The following is a 16,859-nucleotide window of genomic DNA, read 5'->3' on the forward strand; positions in this document are numbered from 1 at the left end:
GAGGCCTCTCTCTGCTGCCAGAACCGGGGAAAGAAAACAGCATAGCTTTTCTGTATTTTACAAGAAAATGCATTTTATTTTACTAGGTGAGCTATTCCCATCACAGGCACTCTGTACACGTTTCTAAATAGCTATAGCTGAGAGCATAAGAGATTTTGACTCAGCTACCACAAAAGACAGTCCAAATTCCTTTGTACTTCAGAAGTAGCCATTTGGGGACTGGACAGAGCGTGGTCACAGAAGACAATGACTGTTCTCAGTGGCTTTCTGCCATAAGACATCAAAAATAAATCTCTAACAAGTTTCCACTGAAGCATCTGCAAAACACAGAACCCAGTAATGTGAACGCATGGAGAGGTAAAAGATGAAGTTTCCAGACCTCTATAAAGCAGACAAGAAACTACCTTAGCATATTTGCCAGTGCTTGATTTTTAAAATTAAAACAGCTTATGCAGATTGAAGCCATTTCAGGGTCATTTACATGCTTTTGATAAAACAGAAAACACTGCACCTTCCTGAAAACAGTGTTCAATGCACAGTCCATGTGGACACAGATCTTACCTCCTCATTTTCAATTTTGAGGGTGGCCAATCGTGACTGCAGTTGCTGATAGCGAAGCATAAGCTCTGCTTGCACAGGTTGCTGGGCAGTGACCTGACAAACCTAACAGAATCAAAAAGAGCTGTAAGATGCAAGGAAAAAAACCCAGTCAATAGTCTTTGGTTGCTCTCATAAAAGCTGGGTGAATTGCTATCAAAGTCATAAAAACTTAATAAAACAGACAATCAAATGTGTCCATCTAAATGTGAAGTATTTATGCATTACAAGGTGTGGAACTACCTTCCACATCTTATGACTACAGAGCACAGCCTTGTTTTAAGGCTGCTTTGTGTTGCTTCTCTGTCACACAGAAACGCAAACCCTGGAGTTTCCTTCAAAGATAAACACAGACGACTCTGCATTTTGCTTTCCTATTCACAGAATCACAGAATCACAGAATTGACTGGGTTGGAAAAGACCTCAGAGATCATCGAGTCCAACCCTTGGTCCAACTCTAGTCCGTTTACTAGATCATGGCACTAAGTGCCATGTCCAATCTCAGTTTAAACACCTCTAGGGATGGCGAGTCCACCACCTCCCTGGGCAGGCCATTCCAATGCCTGACCACTCTCTCTGTAAAGAATTTCTTTCTAATATCCAGCCTAAATTTCCCCTGGCAGAGTTTAAGCCCATGCCCCCTTGTCCTATTGCTAACTGCCTGGGAGAAGAGACCAATCCCCACCTGGCTATAACTTCCCTTCAGGTAGTTATAGAGAGTGATGAGGTCACCTCTAAGCCTCCTCTTCTCCAGACTAAACAACCCCAGCTCCCTCAGCCTCTCCTCATAGGTCTTATGTTCAAGTCCCTTCACCAATCGTGTTGCTCTTCTCTGGACCCGCTCCAGCACTTCAATGTCTTTCCTGAACTGAGGGGCCCAGAACTGAACACAATACTCCAGGTGTGTCCTCACCAATGCAGAGTACAGGGGAAGGATCACTTCCCTTGTCCTGCTGACCACGCTGTTTTTGATACAGGACAGGATACCATTGGCCTTCTTGGCCACCTGGGCACACTGTTGGCTCATGTTGAGCTTCCTGTCAATTAGCACCCCCAGGTCCCTTTCTGTCTGACTGCTCTCCAGCCACTCTGCGCCCAGCCTGTAGCGCTGCAGGGGGTTGTTGTGACCAAAGTGCAGCACCCGGCATTTGGCCTTATTGAACTTCATCCCATTGGAATCAGCCCATTTTTCCAGTCTATCTACATCCCTCTGCAGAGCCCTCCTGCCTTCCAGCAGGTCGACACTCCCTCCCATCTGGCCTTTGGTGTGGCAGAACAGGGCACGGCTGGGCTACCCTCTATGTTTGAAATCTCCGGATGATAAAGCGGGGGAGGAAGAAAGGGAAAAGGCGACATTTCAGGGTGTGTAAAACGGAGCAGCTCTGCACCCACAAGCTCTGTTATGGATGAGGCAGGTAGAGAAGCCATAAAGCCACTACTTACATGAGTGCTGGGCTGAACACAGGCTGGCCAGCAAACTTGCAGCAATGTCATTATGAGTAATACAGAATATAATAACACACAACAGTTTTTACTTGAGAACTCTGAAGAAGCTCAGAACACTTGCTTTTGGGTAGATTTTACCAAACTCTTTGTAAAAGGGGATAAATTCTCTATCTTGGGATACAGAAATAGTCACCATGGGGATACTTGTGAGTATACAGACCTCATCACCCATATGAGACTGAAACTCAAATTTCATTGGTGGACAAAAAGCGGTAGGGTACATTTCCATGAATCTCTGCTTGTCACTTCGTGGCTCCAAGCTGTCAACTGCATTTTCAATGATGTCTAAGCCTTCATGCCTGGAAGTTTCAAGGTTATACTCTGCAGAAAGGTATGTTCTTAGGGCTCTGTTCAGACTAGCGTGGTATCCAAGATCGCAACACTAAAACCACAATAAAGTGAAAATAAAACAAATTAGAAAGGAGGAACACCATTCCAATCTCCCAAGCCACAAATTATCAATAAAATTTTCTGTCCTGAAATTCTTCTATCTTTGAAGTATTTTACAAAATATCTTCTAAATTAAAATACAATACTGGGGTCAAGACAGTAAGTATTTACTATCCTCAGTCTATTGCAAAGATTAAAGGATAGTTTTAGAAAAGTGATCGAGTGTACAAGTATGGCAATATGTTTGCATTTATTTATCAGATACAGACGTGCAGTTACTGTACTTACATAGAAAAGGCCTAGGACTCCACACGCAAGTGGGCTTTTCAGTATTGTTGTCATATGTAAGCCTCGGATCATTCATTTAAACCCAGCCTGATATAACTACCACCAAATCCAATAGCAGCACCAAACTGAAAATGAAGCAATTCCTGCTCACCATGTCTGTGTCCAAACAAAAAGCCTCAGAACTGCCTCTAGCATTATTGACCCATCTAAGATGCTTTTTGATGCAACAAGAACGGTTTAACATCCTTTCCCCTGACAGTGAAAATGTATTTACTGTAAACATCTTATTTCCCATGCTCAGACAGAGCGAGCAATGTACATCATGTTACTAAATGCAGAAAGTCATAAGTTAGGTCCTTTTTTCTGGGGGTGAGAATAACACTGGAACGCAATTGAAAGCTAATTGGTAGAACATAAAGCTGTGTTTGTTCTTGAATTTTAAACATCCTCAGTTTGCATTATTCATGACTGGTTAATATTTTAGAGGAACAGCTGAATATATTTTTAAAATGTCACAGCGGTAGCATATCAAGTGCTGTTTCCTTATTTTTTTCCCCACATTAACACAGTAAACAATAACCCCAGCTTCTGCTCAGCGAGCTTCCAGGTAATGGCAGATGTAACGCAAACCCCTCTGTCACCCAGTGGTGGCACATCAGTCTGCTAAGGGCTGCATACAAAGCAATGTTCTTTATTCAAACAGGAGAGATTTGTCCGGGCCAGAGACCAGGCAGCTGCAGGGCATCCCTCAGGCTCCAGCCACCCGTCCTGGTGCCCACCCACAGTTTAAAATCATCCTTCCCTGCAGGACTCACAAGTAAAGAGAAGCAGTTGGGTAAAGAAGCAATCTGAATTCAGTTCACTGAAGACTATGTTTATGTGCATACTTCCCTCCCAGCTCCTACAAACCCTTATGACTCCTGGGATCATGTTCCCCTCCCTTTCCTCTTACTTATTTGAAAAAAGAAAGAAAAAGAGAGTGAGATAGACAGATACATGCACACAATGTGTGGAAAGGAGTTTTCAACCTATTTACCATACCTAAACCTGTGTGTAGAAGAGAAAGAAGCCCCTCGTATCTTGCCTTAGGTGCACTAATGACTGGTGATCAAACTGCTCCCTGAGATCTGACAACATAGGGCTGTTTTATTCACAACAAAACTTCCAGAAAGACTAAGATTCCAGTTGTAGCAAGTACTGTGGGTAGTTACTGCAGATGGGACAGTGACTGCCCAAAACCCAGTTCTTGAACCATTTAAAGAAAATGGGAAAAAGATGTCATGTTCAATCAAACACACATAGGTTAACCTCTCTCTTTTGCATTTATAGAATGGAAATTTGTGTTACACTTACTAAAACAGCCACTCAGCTTTTCTACTAAAGCACATCCATATTTCAAAGACCTCCAGCCTAAAAAATATTGTTTCTAAAAGGAAAACTCTCTTGGTGTTTTTCTCTTGTTCTGTGTCAAATCAGATCTCATATTTAATTCACTATCTTGGATGAAAAAGACAGACTAAAAGTGCTGATAAGAAAGTGGATCAGGACAGCTGTTTTATTTCATGTGCATTAGTTTCAGAAAGACCGCATGGAAGATTAAACTGAGAGGAAATTAGAAATAGAGGGCAATGCCAGGTTTAGCATGGCCAGATTTCCATGTGTTACAAAACTACAGGCATCTAGAGACTGAATTTTGGCTCTAGAGGATTAGTCTGAGTAGCAAAAGAAAGTTTATTCATTTACAATTTGAGACGTATGGGTTTCTGATGCAGATTTTTGCAAGTTGGAATATAAGCTTGCAGCCTTTATGCTGTGACAGTACCAAGAACTTTATTGTTTAACCCTTAATCTACACAGTAACTGTCACCTGCCCATTAATGGAAGCCATGGCCATCTTCTGCAGGTGACGACAGCTGGAGAGGGTGACAAATACGGCCTCTCAGCCATGAACAAGGGTTCCTCAAGTGAAGCAGAATATCCTGCCAGACTCAGGCATTTTCTTGCAATGCCAGCACAGCAAACAGGCACCAAAGCCAGATCCTGAACTAATGCCTTATCACCACTGGCTCTTTGAATGGAATTCAAAATGCCTGAATTTGGAATGTTGCTTGAACTATTTAAGTAAGAATAGGTATGAGTAAAGTTATTTTCATAAAAGCAAAAATAAGCATTCATTAGACATCACAGCTCTTACTTCTGCCAGACTACAGTTCACTTTCTCCAAAATTTGGAGACAAAGATAATTTTAACTGGGGAATGGCTCTGTCACAACAGCAACTCATGGCTACTCAGAAAGAAGAGTACTGCTTTAATTTGCTAGTACTAGTGATGGTTTAGAAAGAGAGTTGTCTGTAATGGAGATGGGAGTTTAGGTTTTTGTTCGTTACTAAGACTAAAAATTTAATGAATTGCCGATAAACTGCTGCCCCCATCACATCCTGTCTGACCAGGTTTGGAAAAAAAAATGACTAACCTTTGTGGTGTTGCAAAAAAGTACATTCGTGTGCAGATACACACACATGTGCCTGTATACAAGACTTTCAGGAAAAATCTGTGGCTTGGAGAAGGATTTGTAAAGTTCAAGCAAGAAACCCCATCGTCAACCAAAATAAATATGAATCTTCGAGGTTCACTCATCAGCACATCACGGATGCAGCTGGAAGGCTAACAAAATCTGCTATCAATCTGTGGGCCAGAGAGATGAGAACTCGGTGCAACAAGATACGAAGATGAGAAATGAGAAAATGAAATCATAGATTACAAGTTTTATTGCATTTCTGGATTCATAAAGACTTCTGGTTGGGCAAAGTGGAGGGAGATGAGTGTTGCATTCGGGATATGTGTGAGAAATTAATTTTGTAATTTGCATTCTATTCTTATCTGGAATTAAATCTGAAGCAGTCTCAAGAGCATTTACCGTCTTTATTGCACCCCAGAGTATATTTAGGCTTGAACAAAATAAACTACAGTGCTTAGCACGGAGCTTCAATCAAACAGCCGAACTACTTTTCATTTCATTTCAGGAATAAAATAATAAAATTCTAATGCCAATGGAAAGAGAAATTAATAAAAAAAGTCTTAACCTCTGAATAAGTCACTTTCTAATCTTCCTGTTACACGGATATCAATATTCAAATCGAAGGGATCTGGCTGCACATATCGTATTTATGAGAACTTATGTAACAAATACTGTGAGCTTCACACACTCTAGCCTAGTTTTAAACTTGGTTCTATGAATGATTAACAAAAAACCTTTACAGAATACATTAAGATCATAAGAGCTAAATGTTCCCTAACTTCCTAACCATCCAAAGCATGCAGACTGCAATTAGAGATTCAGAATCTCCACTCTAAGAAAGACCAAGACATTAATATTTTATTTATTCCAGCAGCAGAACTACAGTCAAATTGTTTTGATCACTATTTCCGAGCATTTATCTTCAGATCATATGAGTGCACGGTAAGTCTGAAAAAAAGGTCCCTGCATTCCTCTTATACCCAGATAAATCTAATAAACTCAATTACATGGAAATCTTCAAGTAAATGAGTAACAGTATGTGCCATGTGGACAGATGTTGGTACTAACAGTCAGATTAGCAGGAGTCTGTACTCTGAAACCCACAATCCTAAAAAAAAATTCTACATATGAGATAAAGCTTATTTTATTCAGCAAAACAAATAGTCTTGACTACCTTTTTACAAGGCACAAATAAACAAAACTAATCCTGTCCTTTCCTTGAACTAGATCCTACTTAAAATCAGCAGAGAAGAAATATTTAACAGAAAATTCAAATTCCTCTAGAACAGTATGCAGGGAACAGAAACATTCTGTGCCTTTCAAATCCTGTTTATCCCTCTACTTTTTTGCAAATGTTGGTCTCAATCCTCAGGTTTCTAAATGCATTAAAACATCCAGCTAAGACTCCAGCAATATCTTTATCTTGCTTTTATCTGAAGAGCTGAAGATGAACAACAAATCATCATTTTAAGTCAGAAGCCTTGAGCTTTGTTGATGAAATGAAGGAGTTGAACAGTTCAGACTGAGTTCAGCTGAGGAACTGTAATTTAGGATTTTCCACATGAGCTTCACAAATGGCAAATGCAGTAGAATCCAAATGAAAGATCTATATTTTTTTGGTAAGAAAAAAATTATATCCCACAAGCCTCCCCAATCTTGTTACCAAAAAAAATGTATATATTGAACAGTTCGCTGCATTCCATCATATATTTATCCCATTTTTATCAGACATACTTTTTCAGTAACACAGGAAAACATTCAGTTTTATTTATGGGCAACAGCAACAGCTTGGGGAGTTCTAAATCTCTTCCATGTTAACTGGAATTCAGACATAGAGGAGAAGTAGCCCCTTCTATACAGGCAAGAGAGAGTTCAGGCAAGCATAGAAAGTCAGGCAGGCACACGGGGACAGAGGACAGAGGGCAAAGAATGAAATGGCCACCGCTGCTCTGAAAATTCAGAACTGTACCATTACATTAATAGATTCACAAAACGAAATAGTCTGGATGGTTGCAACATATGGCCAGTGGGAAGCATGTCACACATTGCAATGATATAACCCCAAAATCTTGCCAAGACTCTTGCATTTACAAGAAGTGTTTCCTTTGTCAAGTAGTAAACACTCTGTCCAGATACCAATGCTTTCACAGTGTATTATGATTAAATACAAATGTCTGAAAGACACTTCATTTAAACAAGCTCACTATCGGATTAAATTGGCTCTGAAGCAAATTCTGGTTGCACATGTTTACAGCCTGCTCTTACAAAACAGTGATGAAAAGGACAGTTAAGTTTTCCATTTAAATTCCTTAGGGAAGAGTAATTTCTAAGGCCATTTTGCCAAAAAGAATGTTATTGTCTCCATTGGTCCACAGTTTGGAAAAGGCCACGCAAAGTAGGTATCATTTTTCTGCATTACTAAATATTGTAAAATGAGAGAGCTCTAGTCTTTTTGGTTGTGTAAATATCTTTACAAATGCTAACTCCAAAGAGTTTGGTCTTTGTGTATGTATGCACACAGAGCTTCACTTCTCTTCCCCTTGCAACTCTGACACTCAGTATTCAGAAAACATTCAGTAAAATGCATATATGAGGCTATTTTAGTCCATTCATCTCAAGAAGGCATTTTTCACCTTCTCTATCAAGCTTTGCTTCTCCAGCCAGTAGAAATGAGAAACCTCTTGTCAAATGCTACATTAATTTATCCTATATTAGAAATCAGAGCTCAGCTGGCTTATCTTTGTGATGAACATCCCACCAGAAATGACTGTATGTGAATGTTATTTACTATTGTAAATAACAAATGCTATTGTTGCAGTAGAAAGCATATTCCAATATCTAGGATTTCACGGGGGCATAGTCACTGACCTACTTAACACTGCTTTACTAGTTAATGAATATTCTTGAACTTGTGTTTGCTGTCTCCAAATTTTCTCTATCAGACACGTGGTCAGTTTACAAAGAGAGTGGGACATGATAAGTGTGGGATGCTCCCTCCATATTATCTAAGAATGTCAATAATACAGGTTCTGGAGACCAAATGCTGGTATAAGTCAATATCAGTGTAAAACCTCATTCTCCAGTGATATTCTCACAGGAATAACATAATGGAAATCAGTAAAAATGCTGTTCACAGTATAAAGTATGGGATTGACTGTGTCTGTTCCGCAAACTTCACTAAATTAGAATAAAAAGCAGTGTATATTTGATTCAATGACTAAATGCATGAAACTAAATGACTTTGAAGACACAGAGGAAATGCCTTCTTTTGAGTCAAGTACCGTTATTAGATGCCCACTTAAGAAGCTTACTTTGTAAAAAACATCTGTACCCCAGAAATCCTTTTATAGTACAAAATGGAAATGCCTACCTTTTTTGTGTTATTTCTGTCATATTTTCTCTTGCCACATGGGGAGAAATCATAATGTTCTAACTTTAAAGGCACTTTATTTTGTGAAATATAAAGCTGAAGGGAAAATCTGCTGATTATACCGTACAATATTATAAATCATAAGCATAGGCAACCCATAAGACTAATGTATTCCCTTTGAAAATAAAAAATAAATAAATTCCTGAACAGAATAAACATGAAAACAAATGTGCTAATACAACAGAATAAACATGAAAACAAATGTGCCAATACTCACATCAATTAAATCCGAAAGGTCATGAATGTAATACTTGAAAACAGAAGCATTGGTTGCTTCAAGGGTGAGCAGATATTCATTACGGGCCTTAATAGATTTCAGCTTGTTTTCGGAATATTTTGCTTGACGCTAGGAAAAAGATGTATATTAATGTATTTGAATTACTTCTCTTCTGGTAGGCAGCAAAATGGTAACAATTCAAGCACACCTTCCTATTAACAAGAAAGAATCTTAGCTGCCAGCCTGTTATACATATATCAAACGTAATACAAAGTGATAACTTAGTATTTTCTTTCAAATGTGACAAACCATACAGTAAGAATTCTACTAGGAACAAAGTATTCCCCTCTCTGAACTGCAATTAAGTCAAGTTATTTATGACCCACTGCTAGTTTATTATGTGTACCTTGTTTAATTTTAACTCCCAGCTGGACTTCTCTGTCTAATATCATGCTAAAGAATGCCACAAATGCACCGAATTTACTTCAAATGAAGTTAAATAAAAGGACTATTTACTTTTTCCTTCATTTTTTCAATCTTTTTCACAGAGCTCCGTCTCTGGTGCCTTTCTTCTAGTCGAATATGAAAAACAGGGTCCCCTGACCTTCCAATTTGTTTTTCTTCTTGCTTCTCTGCCTCCTTCAGTTTGCTCTCTGCACTGATGCTCTCTGCATGATACATGTGGTATGTTTTCATCACCTGCAAAAGACAAGAGCGAAAACAGAGAAAATGAAAATACAAAGGTATCTATGAAAAATCACAGGGCCTTTGAGTTCGCTTATAAACATGGACCTTGAATAAGCTTCTTTACCAACAGAGACAGAGCATTTCTCTTTTCTGATGTATTTAATAGTATCCCAATAGGGACGCTGTGAGCCTATTGGCCTTGCTGATACACCTGACTTTCAATGAGGCTGCCAGATGATGTCCAAACTGCCAGCACTCACTTTAAAGAAACAGGTATTCATATATCTAAAATTCTAAATGTTCAGAATGCTTTACTAATCACTATAAATAAAGAGAAAGGAGACGGAGTTGTAATATAAGCTTGTGAAACCATCTCTCATCCTGCCTCATGTCTGCTCAGAAGGGTCTTGTATCACAGAAACATTTTGGTAGGCAAGAGGGCAACAAGCTACCAAATATTTCAGTCAAAATTGTGTAGAAAATTTCGGGGAGATTTTTTTTTTTCATCGCTCTGATAGGAAAGAGCAAAATCCATCTTACTAAACTTCAGGGTTCCTGTCTTTGAATGAAAGCGTGAAATAATGAGCAATAAAACAACCTATGTCAGTGCCACATCGATCTGACTTCGTCAGGGCTAAGTGAACAGCTCAGCTGTGGACACTGAACGTTTGAAAGCAGAAGGACCCATTTAGCATGGAGGAAAGGGGAAGGAAGCAGAGGCAACAGGAAGGAAGCAGAGGCAATGGGAAGCTTTGGTCTGGGAGCACATCCCCGGCCAGCTGGACAGCTGTCCACGGCCTGGAAAGACACAGATCGCAACTGTGCAGCCAGCAGATCAGGTGTGACCTAAACCCAGACAAGAGCCGGAGAAGGACTCCCCTGACAAACAAGTTGTCAAGATGCTTTCCCCATAGCCCTCCAGGTAGTACCATTCTCTTCCCCCTACACAAATGCTGGCTCTTCAGACAAGAGGGCTCGGGCTGCCAGCCTGTAAACACGTGCTGCACTGACCACAAAGAGGGAGAGAGGCTAGTTCAGCCCAGTCTTCCCTTTCTCCTTCAAGCAAGAAAAGCCTCAGCTTGAGTGCTGTGAAGTGGGCAGCATGCAACCACAAGCCACCCACCTCTGCTGGGGAGGGCTGTCTCTGCCCATCTCCACCACAGAAAGCACTTTTCACCTTCCCCAGCCTTTTTTTTTCCCTTTGTTTTTTTTTTGTTGTCTTAAGTTTCAAGCAAGGAACAAAGCATGAAGGCATCCTTGGGCGGATGGAGGCCTCCTCTCTTCTTCACAGGATGCCAAAGTGCTCTCTGCAGCAGATGTTATCTTTGGGTCGAGGCCATGCAAGCCACTCACATCTCCTCAAAGGACACAGCCAGGGAGGAATCAAATGGGCTGTTCCTCCCTCAGCAAAGCTTTGTGTGAGCCATGGAGTGGACAGATTAGTTTGGGGAGCTGCCATGTTCCCTAGAGAGAAGAGTACTTTTTGTAACTGAGTAGTTAGGCCAACCTAAGGAGCATCTATTGAGTGACAACATTGGGGATGCTAAGGCTAAATAGTGCAAATTTGCTGCAGCGTGGATAAACAAAACCCAACTGCATGTCATGTCAGGTGATGGCTGAACAGATGCATATTTAAAGTCTTATGCAACAGAAATAAGGAAGCTTTTAGAGAGCTGAATTTTTGCATAACCATGTATGTTACACATGTGTTATACACCTTAACTATGCATGTCACTGTTTTATACTGATGGTATGCTGTTGATACAACTGAAATAGTTTTGATATGAACAATGAATCAGGCAACTCTTCACCAGCTTCCTGTAGTAACATAAAACAGTCGGAGGCACCCATCAAAAACAGCAGCCCTTTTTTTATTTTTAAAAACACATGTTTACAGCTCTCTGCTAAAAAAATCCAAACTGCCCAAAGCAGGGCTTAGTGTTATTGCTGCTGTTGTCATTTGATAGCACAGTCACGTTCCTAAGGCCTGACCAGAGCGGAGCTCCTTGTCCCAGCACTGCCCACACCTGCTGGGAACAGCCGCTGCCCCAGCAGCTCAGTGTCTACATGTATGAAGCAAAACCCAAAGATTAACAAAACCAGTCTGGGAAGAGAAGGCAAGCCTGCAGAGCCGAGATCTGCACAGTTCCCAGCTTAACCAAGCAGCAGGTTCAGCCCCCTGTACCCTGCCTTGTTACTAAAGGCATTCCTAAAGTTGTCAACAATCTGTGCCCAGGCAGTCTAACTCACACAGCCACATGGAAAGAATTACCGCAAAGAGAAGTAATGAGCTTCTTAAAGAAATGATTTACAAAACAAACCAGAGAAGCACAGAAAGTGTTATGGGTCTACTAAAAATTATGGGAAAAATGAAATGAAAACCAAGGTGGTGCCCCTCTCTCATGGCCTTTTTACTCAATTTTTGAGTGCTCTTTTACAGAAGTCTATAGGTGTTTGCTTTTGTTTATTATCTTTTGTCCTGAGTCAGCTGCACAGACTTTTTAGTTGAGGCTAACTCACGTGTCTTTCCATCTAAGAAAGCTAGTTTCTTTAATACTCTCCCAGTTTTTCTGCCTGCAGAGGGAACAATAATAATACCTCAGAGATTCCTAACAGCACATCTCAAAGCATCTGACTGAAGTGGTGAAGCAAGGATTTGTTCTGCTTGACAAGAGCAATAAGCACTGAAGTTTTTGAAGCATTTTTATCGAGTGCCATGTAGACCAGCAGACTGGACGTAAATGTCTTTCTGCAGCGGCTGTGACGTTCCAGCTTGCCTCCTTGTTGAGTGAAGGAGCAGAAGTGCATCACTACCAGCTCTCACCAAGAGGCTCAGACACCTCCACACTGACTCCTCTAACCTCCCATCCACGAAGAGGACTTCTTCCTCTCACTGCCTGCTTGCAGCACATGCTGCCAAGTCCAGAGTGTCTCACTCTACACCAACTGAAAGTCTTGTGTGAGAACTACATGGAATTCATCGTCTCTATGGGGAATCAAAATGTCTACTTAAAATCCATGTTCTCACAACAATCTCTGCACAAGTTCTTGGTACAAATTATTCCTAAGATAACTACATTTGAAAAAGAAGCCCTCCCTTTGGCAGTATTCACAAAGCTGGAAAACAGTCAAAGTCTGTCTTACCCAAGCCACACAGGCTTAGAAATCCATACAGACTATGTACAGAGCGGTGATCAGCCCATGCATTTGACTCCTGTCCAGCTGATGTTGATAGTACTGCTTATCTCATGCACTAGTGACATCATTATTTTGCAGGCCTCTGGGGAAAGCTGACAGCTCCAGCCTTCTTCATGATTTGTCAATGTTTTTTAAGAGCTGATATTGCAGCAGCTAAGCTTAACTTGAGAAAGCATTAGACAGACACATGGAAAATAAATGGGAACAAGCTAGAGAGTGGCTTCCAAGTATTTCAGTCCATGCTTCTTCAAAAAAATTAGCTTAGAATTTGCATGCTAAGTTGCATATTTGACTCTTTTCCTTAACATAATACCATCTTTTATCCCTGGAGTTTTCAAAAGACTGTTAGATACTGTAAAAGGCAGTAAACAGCTTGCCTAATTCCTGTAAATAGACTTACTGTATGAAGAGTTCTGAGATCCACAGATCTCCAACCTGTGAATACCTAACGGATCCACAGATCTGAAATTCAAGTGACAAATAATTGGATGAAACAAGCAATACTGCTTCTGAAATGTCCACCAAACTGTTGAACTGACAGACTACCCTGTGAGAGTATCTATCACTGAACTGACTTTAATTAGTCCCCCAAGTGCTTATTGATCAGCCATCAAGTATGCACTGAAAAGAGAAAGCAAGGTCATAATTTTGCAGATTGCTGAACTGTCACCACGACATATGCTGCAATTCTCCACTGTAGTGAACAAGCATTGTTAAATGCATACTAGTCCCTTTCTAAAATTAAATAGTGAGTTTATCTCCAATTAATTTATCAGGTTTATTCTGCAGATGCAGTGATGTAAAATATATATTTCTGTCAGATAACTAAGTCAGACTATAAGAAGATGAAAAAGATTATGCTACCCAAACTCTCCCACTTGTAGGTGACAGACTGTTCGCTTAGTGATACGACCATCTTGGTTTGTGTGCCAAATTTTCAGCATCATTCATAAGAGCTCAGCTTAGGGCAGAAGATACCACTTATTACAGGGAAGGGCATGTTAGAGTAAACCTTTAGATAATCATTTTATTTAAACGCACAATTGTTATGTGGGCAAATCCACCAACAAGACAGTAATTAGTGTTGGGCTACAAGAGGAAAACATTCCCATAGCAAGGCCCTGGATTTCCTTTTCTACATGCATACTTCTATTCTAGAAAGCTTCTTAACTCAATGCACTAGGACTGAATGCTACAGAGTTAAAATATATTGGAATTACCATGTGTTACCATATGCTTGATTTTTATAATAAAACTGCATAATTACGAGCTTTCTTATAGCGGTTCTCAGGGAACAGGCATTTAATGAAACAGTAGTTCGTCCCTGTTGCAATTACTGTGTTTGAATTCTTTCAGAATTGTCTCTGCTAAGTCGTGAGTTCTTATCAGAAGGTGGAATAGCAAGGGATTCATTAAATCAGGTTAGCTAGCACTTTCTCCAAGAAATAAGTAAAATCTTAAGCCAATTTTACTACATCAGTGGCCTCCAGCAGTTAAATAGGCTCAGTATTAGCTGTTTTCAGCATCCTGTTCGCTTCCAAACCAATCTCTGATGTGGTTCCAGGAGCTGTCACTGATATATTACTACCAATACAGAGTCACTGATTTCACCTTCTCAGATCTCTGGTGTGCTATAGGAAATTGGACTTAACTGTTCTATATTGGATCCAGATTCTGTGTTATTTCAACAAAGAAAAAAAGAAAATCTGGCAGCAACTATCTTGAGAAATTAAAGAGCCAAGATTTTTAAAGAGTAAGATAAAGCAATGGAAAATAAAAGTGGCACAGCAGCCCTGTCCTATTTAATATTAAATTGTTTGCTTTGGACTGTCTCTACATTTTCCATTTTCTGAAAGCCTTAACATTTGTGTTGCTTGTGAGAAGCGTGATGCCAGCAGGAGTAATTTAGAAAGCCAAGTGAAGATGTATTTTTACGATGCACATCACTTTTCTCCACCATTAGTCCTCATTCTTACTACCAGAACAGCTCTATATTTTTAGCAACCTTGTCACCTCACTGATCCCCCCCCAATGCCTTTGAGGTCTTTTATGAATATGCCCTCACCCATAAATAAATCCAGTGAAGAGCCCACTCCATTGCAAGAAAAGGCTCTGCCTACCTTCTGTTTCCTACTGTTCCAAATCACTCAGACATTACTGTCATATTCCAGTATTTGATCTAATAATACAAGATACTTTAGCTTTCCAGAAAAACAGAAGAAGAGTTTGACTGGGGAGATCTCCCTGTTGCAAAGATGATCTATTGTAACATCAATAATCTGCTGCCTCTTTAAATCAACATGTAAGAAGGTTTCTAAATCTCTCAGTTCAGAAAAAACACCAACCAAAACCTCCTGCAGATTTGAGTTTGACCTGTAATTGTCAGGAAATAACCTCCTCTCAGTGACCCCAGACATTCAACTGGGCTCCTCTTTCCCTATCCCCGCTCACTCAAAATTTATGCCTTGCTCTAGTTTCAACAGTTTAAATCCTTAGGCAAAATGTGGGACTGATTACTAGTCTACATCGGCTGAAAAAGTAACAGGGAGAGGAGTAAGAGAGGAATGCAGCAGCTGGGATGCTGCAGACCTGGCAATGCTGAGTGGCTGGCACAGTCAGGGAGAAGCCAGGCATAATTAAAAGTACTCGCCACTCATCATTTCATGAACTTGCAAAGGTACAGACTGCAGCTTAGCTATTTAATTGTTTCTAGCATGATGTTTTGAGTCATAATTTAAGAACAAGTGTGTAAAATACTGAGAAATGAAACTGCAGAGTCTTAAAAATGCATTTCACTAATCATGTGAGTAACATGTAGAAAACATAGGAATATGCAATGTGATGTGTAAGAAAACCTTCTCTATGTAAAAGAGATGGGAAATGAAGTTGTGTCCCTTAAAAAATTCTGATTCTTCCAGGAAAATAAGCCTGGTTGGCTCACTGGTTCTTAGAACATCTTCTGAAGCCTCAGTTCACCTGCTTCTGTTCTTGTTTTTTCGACAATCCTGTACATGATGTCTAATTTTAATGAGGATGGCACCAGTCAAAGTCGACACAAGCTAAGCTACTCTCAGGGAGTAAATGAAGACCTATGGTACAAAGCTCCTATTTCAAAATTATTCCTAGTAATGAAAACAGGAAAATGAATTAATTATATAAAGTGTACGCAAGGAGAAACGTCTATTATTAGTGTGCATTATTAAAGAACAGTAGATACTTAATACTCCACAGTGTCTGGTTTTTGGTTTTTTTTGTGGGTTTTTTTGACATTTCATGACAGTTTTGAGCTTTTTCACATTAAATAAGCAGCCAAAATGCTTTCTAGTTTATCTCTCTCAGAAGGCAGAAGTTCAAGCTTCTGCAAGTTAAAAATATCTTTGAGCAGAAATTTTATTTAATTGAAAATCTTCCATAACCCGCTCTTAGTGGAAGGTAGCATGTCTCTTCAATTCCTCAGTGATTTCTTATTTTCTTCTCTTTAGAACAGTTTCTTCTTTGCAAAGTCTCTGGCACTGCTTATCGACTTGTTTGATCTAAAAAACATCAAAACAAATGCACACAACTCCCTAGCTATAGCAGGTTTCAGATCTGGCCCTATGAACAGGTTAAAAAGGATTTTCTGAGGCAGAAGTGCAAAACTGGATTTTTAGACTCATGATACAGCATTGTTACTTGAAGAAAAGCTAGTTATTATTCTGATACTTAGTAGGCTATGTTAGAACTCATCCATTAAAAATATTCGGACCAATTTCATAGCAATTCCTTTAAACATCCCATTTATTCTGGATCATTCTGGATAACCTGGCTTCAAGATACCTGGTGCTGGAGAAGTCTGAAAGCAGGTGTGGTGAAGCCTTAGGTCTGGCTGGTATCCTAGAGATGGGTGCGTAGAGCCTCTCATCTTTTGAGTTTAAAATGAGCGCTTAATCCAGTCCCTGACGCTGTAGCATTATGGAAATCCAGATAAATTATGTCTTAAACTTTGTCTGTGGAGCAAACAACGTGTTTGCTTGAAAGAGTTACTGTGG

The 16,859-nt window shown here is 39.9% G+C and overlaps 1 protein-coding gene across 2 annotated transcripts in view; it reads right to left on the bottom strand.

Annotated features, from left to right (window-relative positions):
* Positions 1–16,859, bottom strand: part of SRGAP1 (SLIT-ROBO Rho GTPase activating protein 1) — a 146,336-nt gene that overhangs the window by 41,408 nt on the left and 88,069 nt on the right. For both annotated transcript variants that reach the window (XM_065048568.1, XM_065048569.1), the window contains exons 5-8: positions 9,463–9,645; positions 8,947–9,075; positions 2,264–2,485; positions 562–663 (exon numbers count right to left, since the gene is read on the bottom strand). In XM_065048568.1, the coding sequence (XP_064904640.1) occupies positions 562–663; positions 2,264–2,485; positions 8,947–9,075; positions 9,463–9,645 (636 nt within the window). The remainder of the gene's footprint in view (positions 1–561; positions 664–2,263; positions 2,486–8,946; positions 9,076–9,462; positions 9,646–16,859) is intronic.

The sequence above is a fragment of the Columba livia genome, chromosome 1 (genome assembly GCF_036013475.1).
Source record: "Columba livia isolate bColLiv1 breed racing homer chromosome 1, bColLiv1.pat.W.v2, whole genome shotgun sequence".
NCBI classification, from domain to species: domain Eukaryota; kingdom Metazoa; phylum Chordata; class Aves; order Columbiformes; family Columbidae; genus Columba; species Columba livia.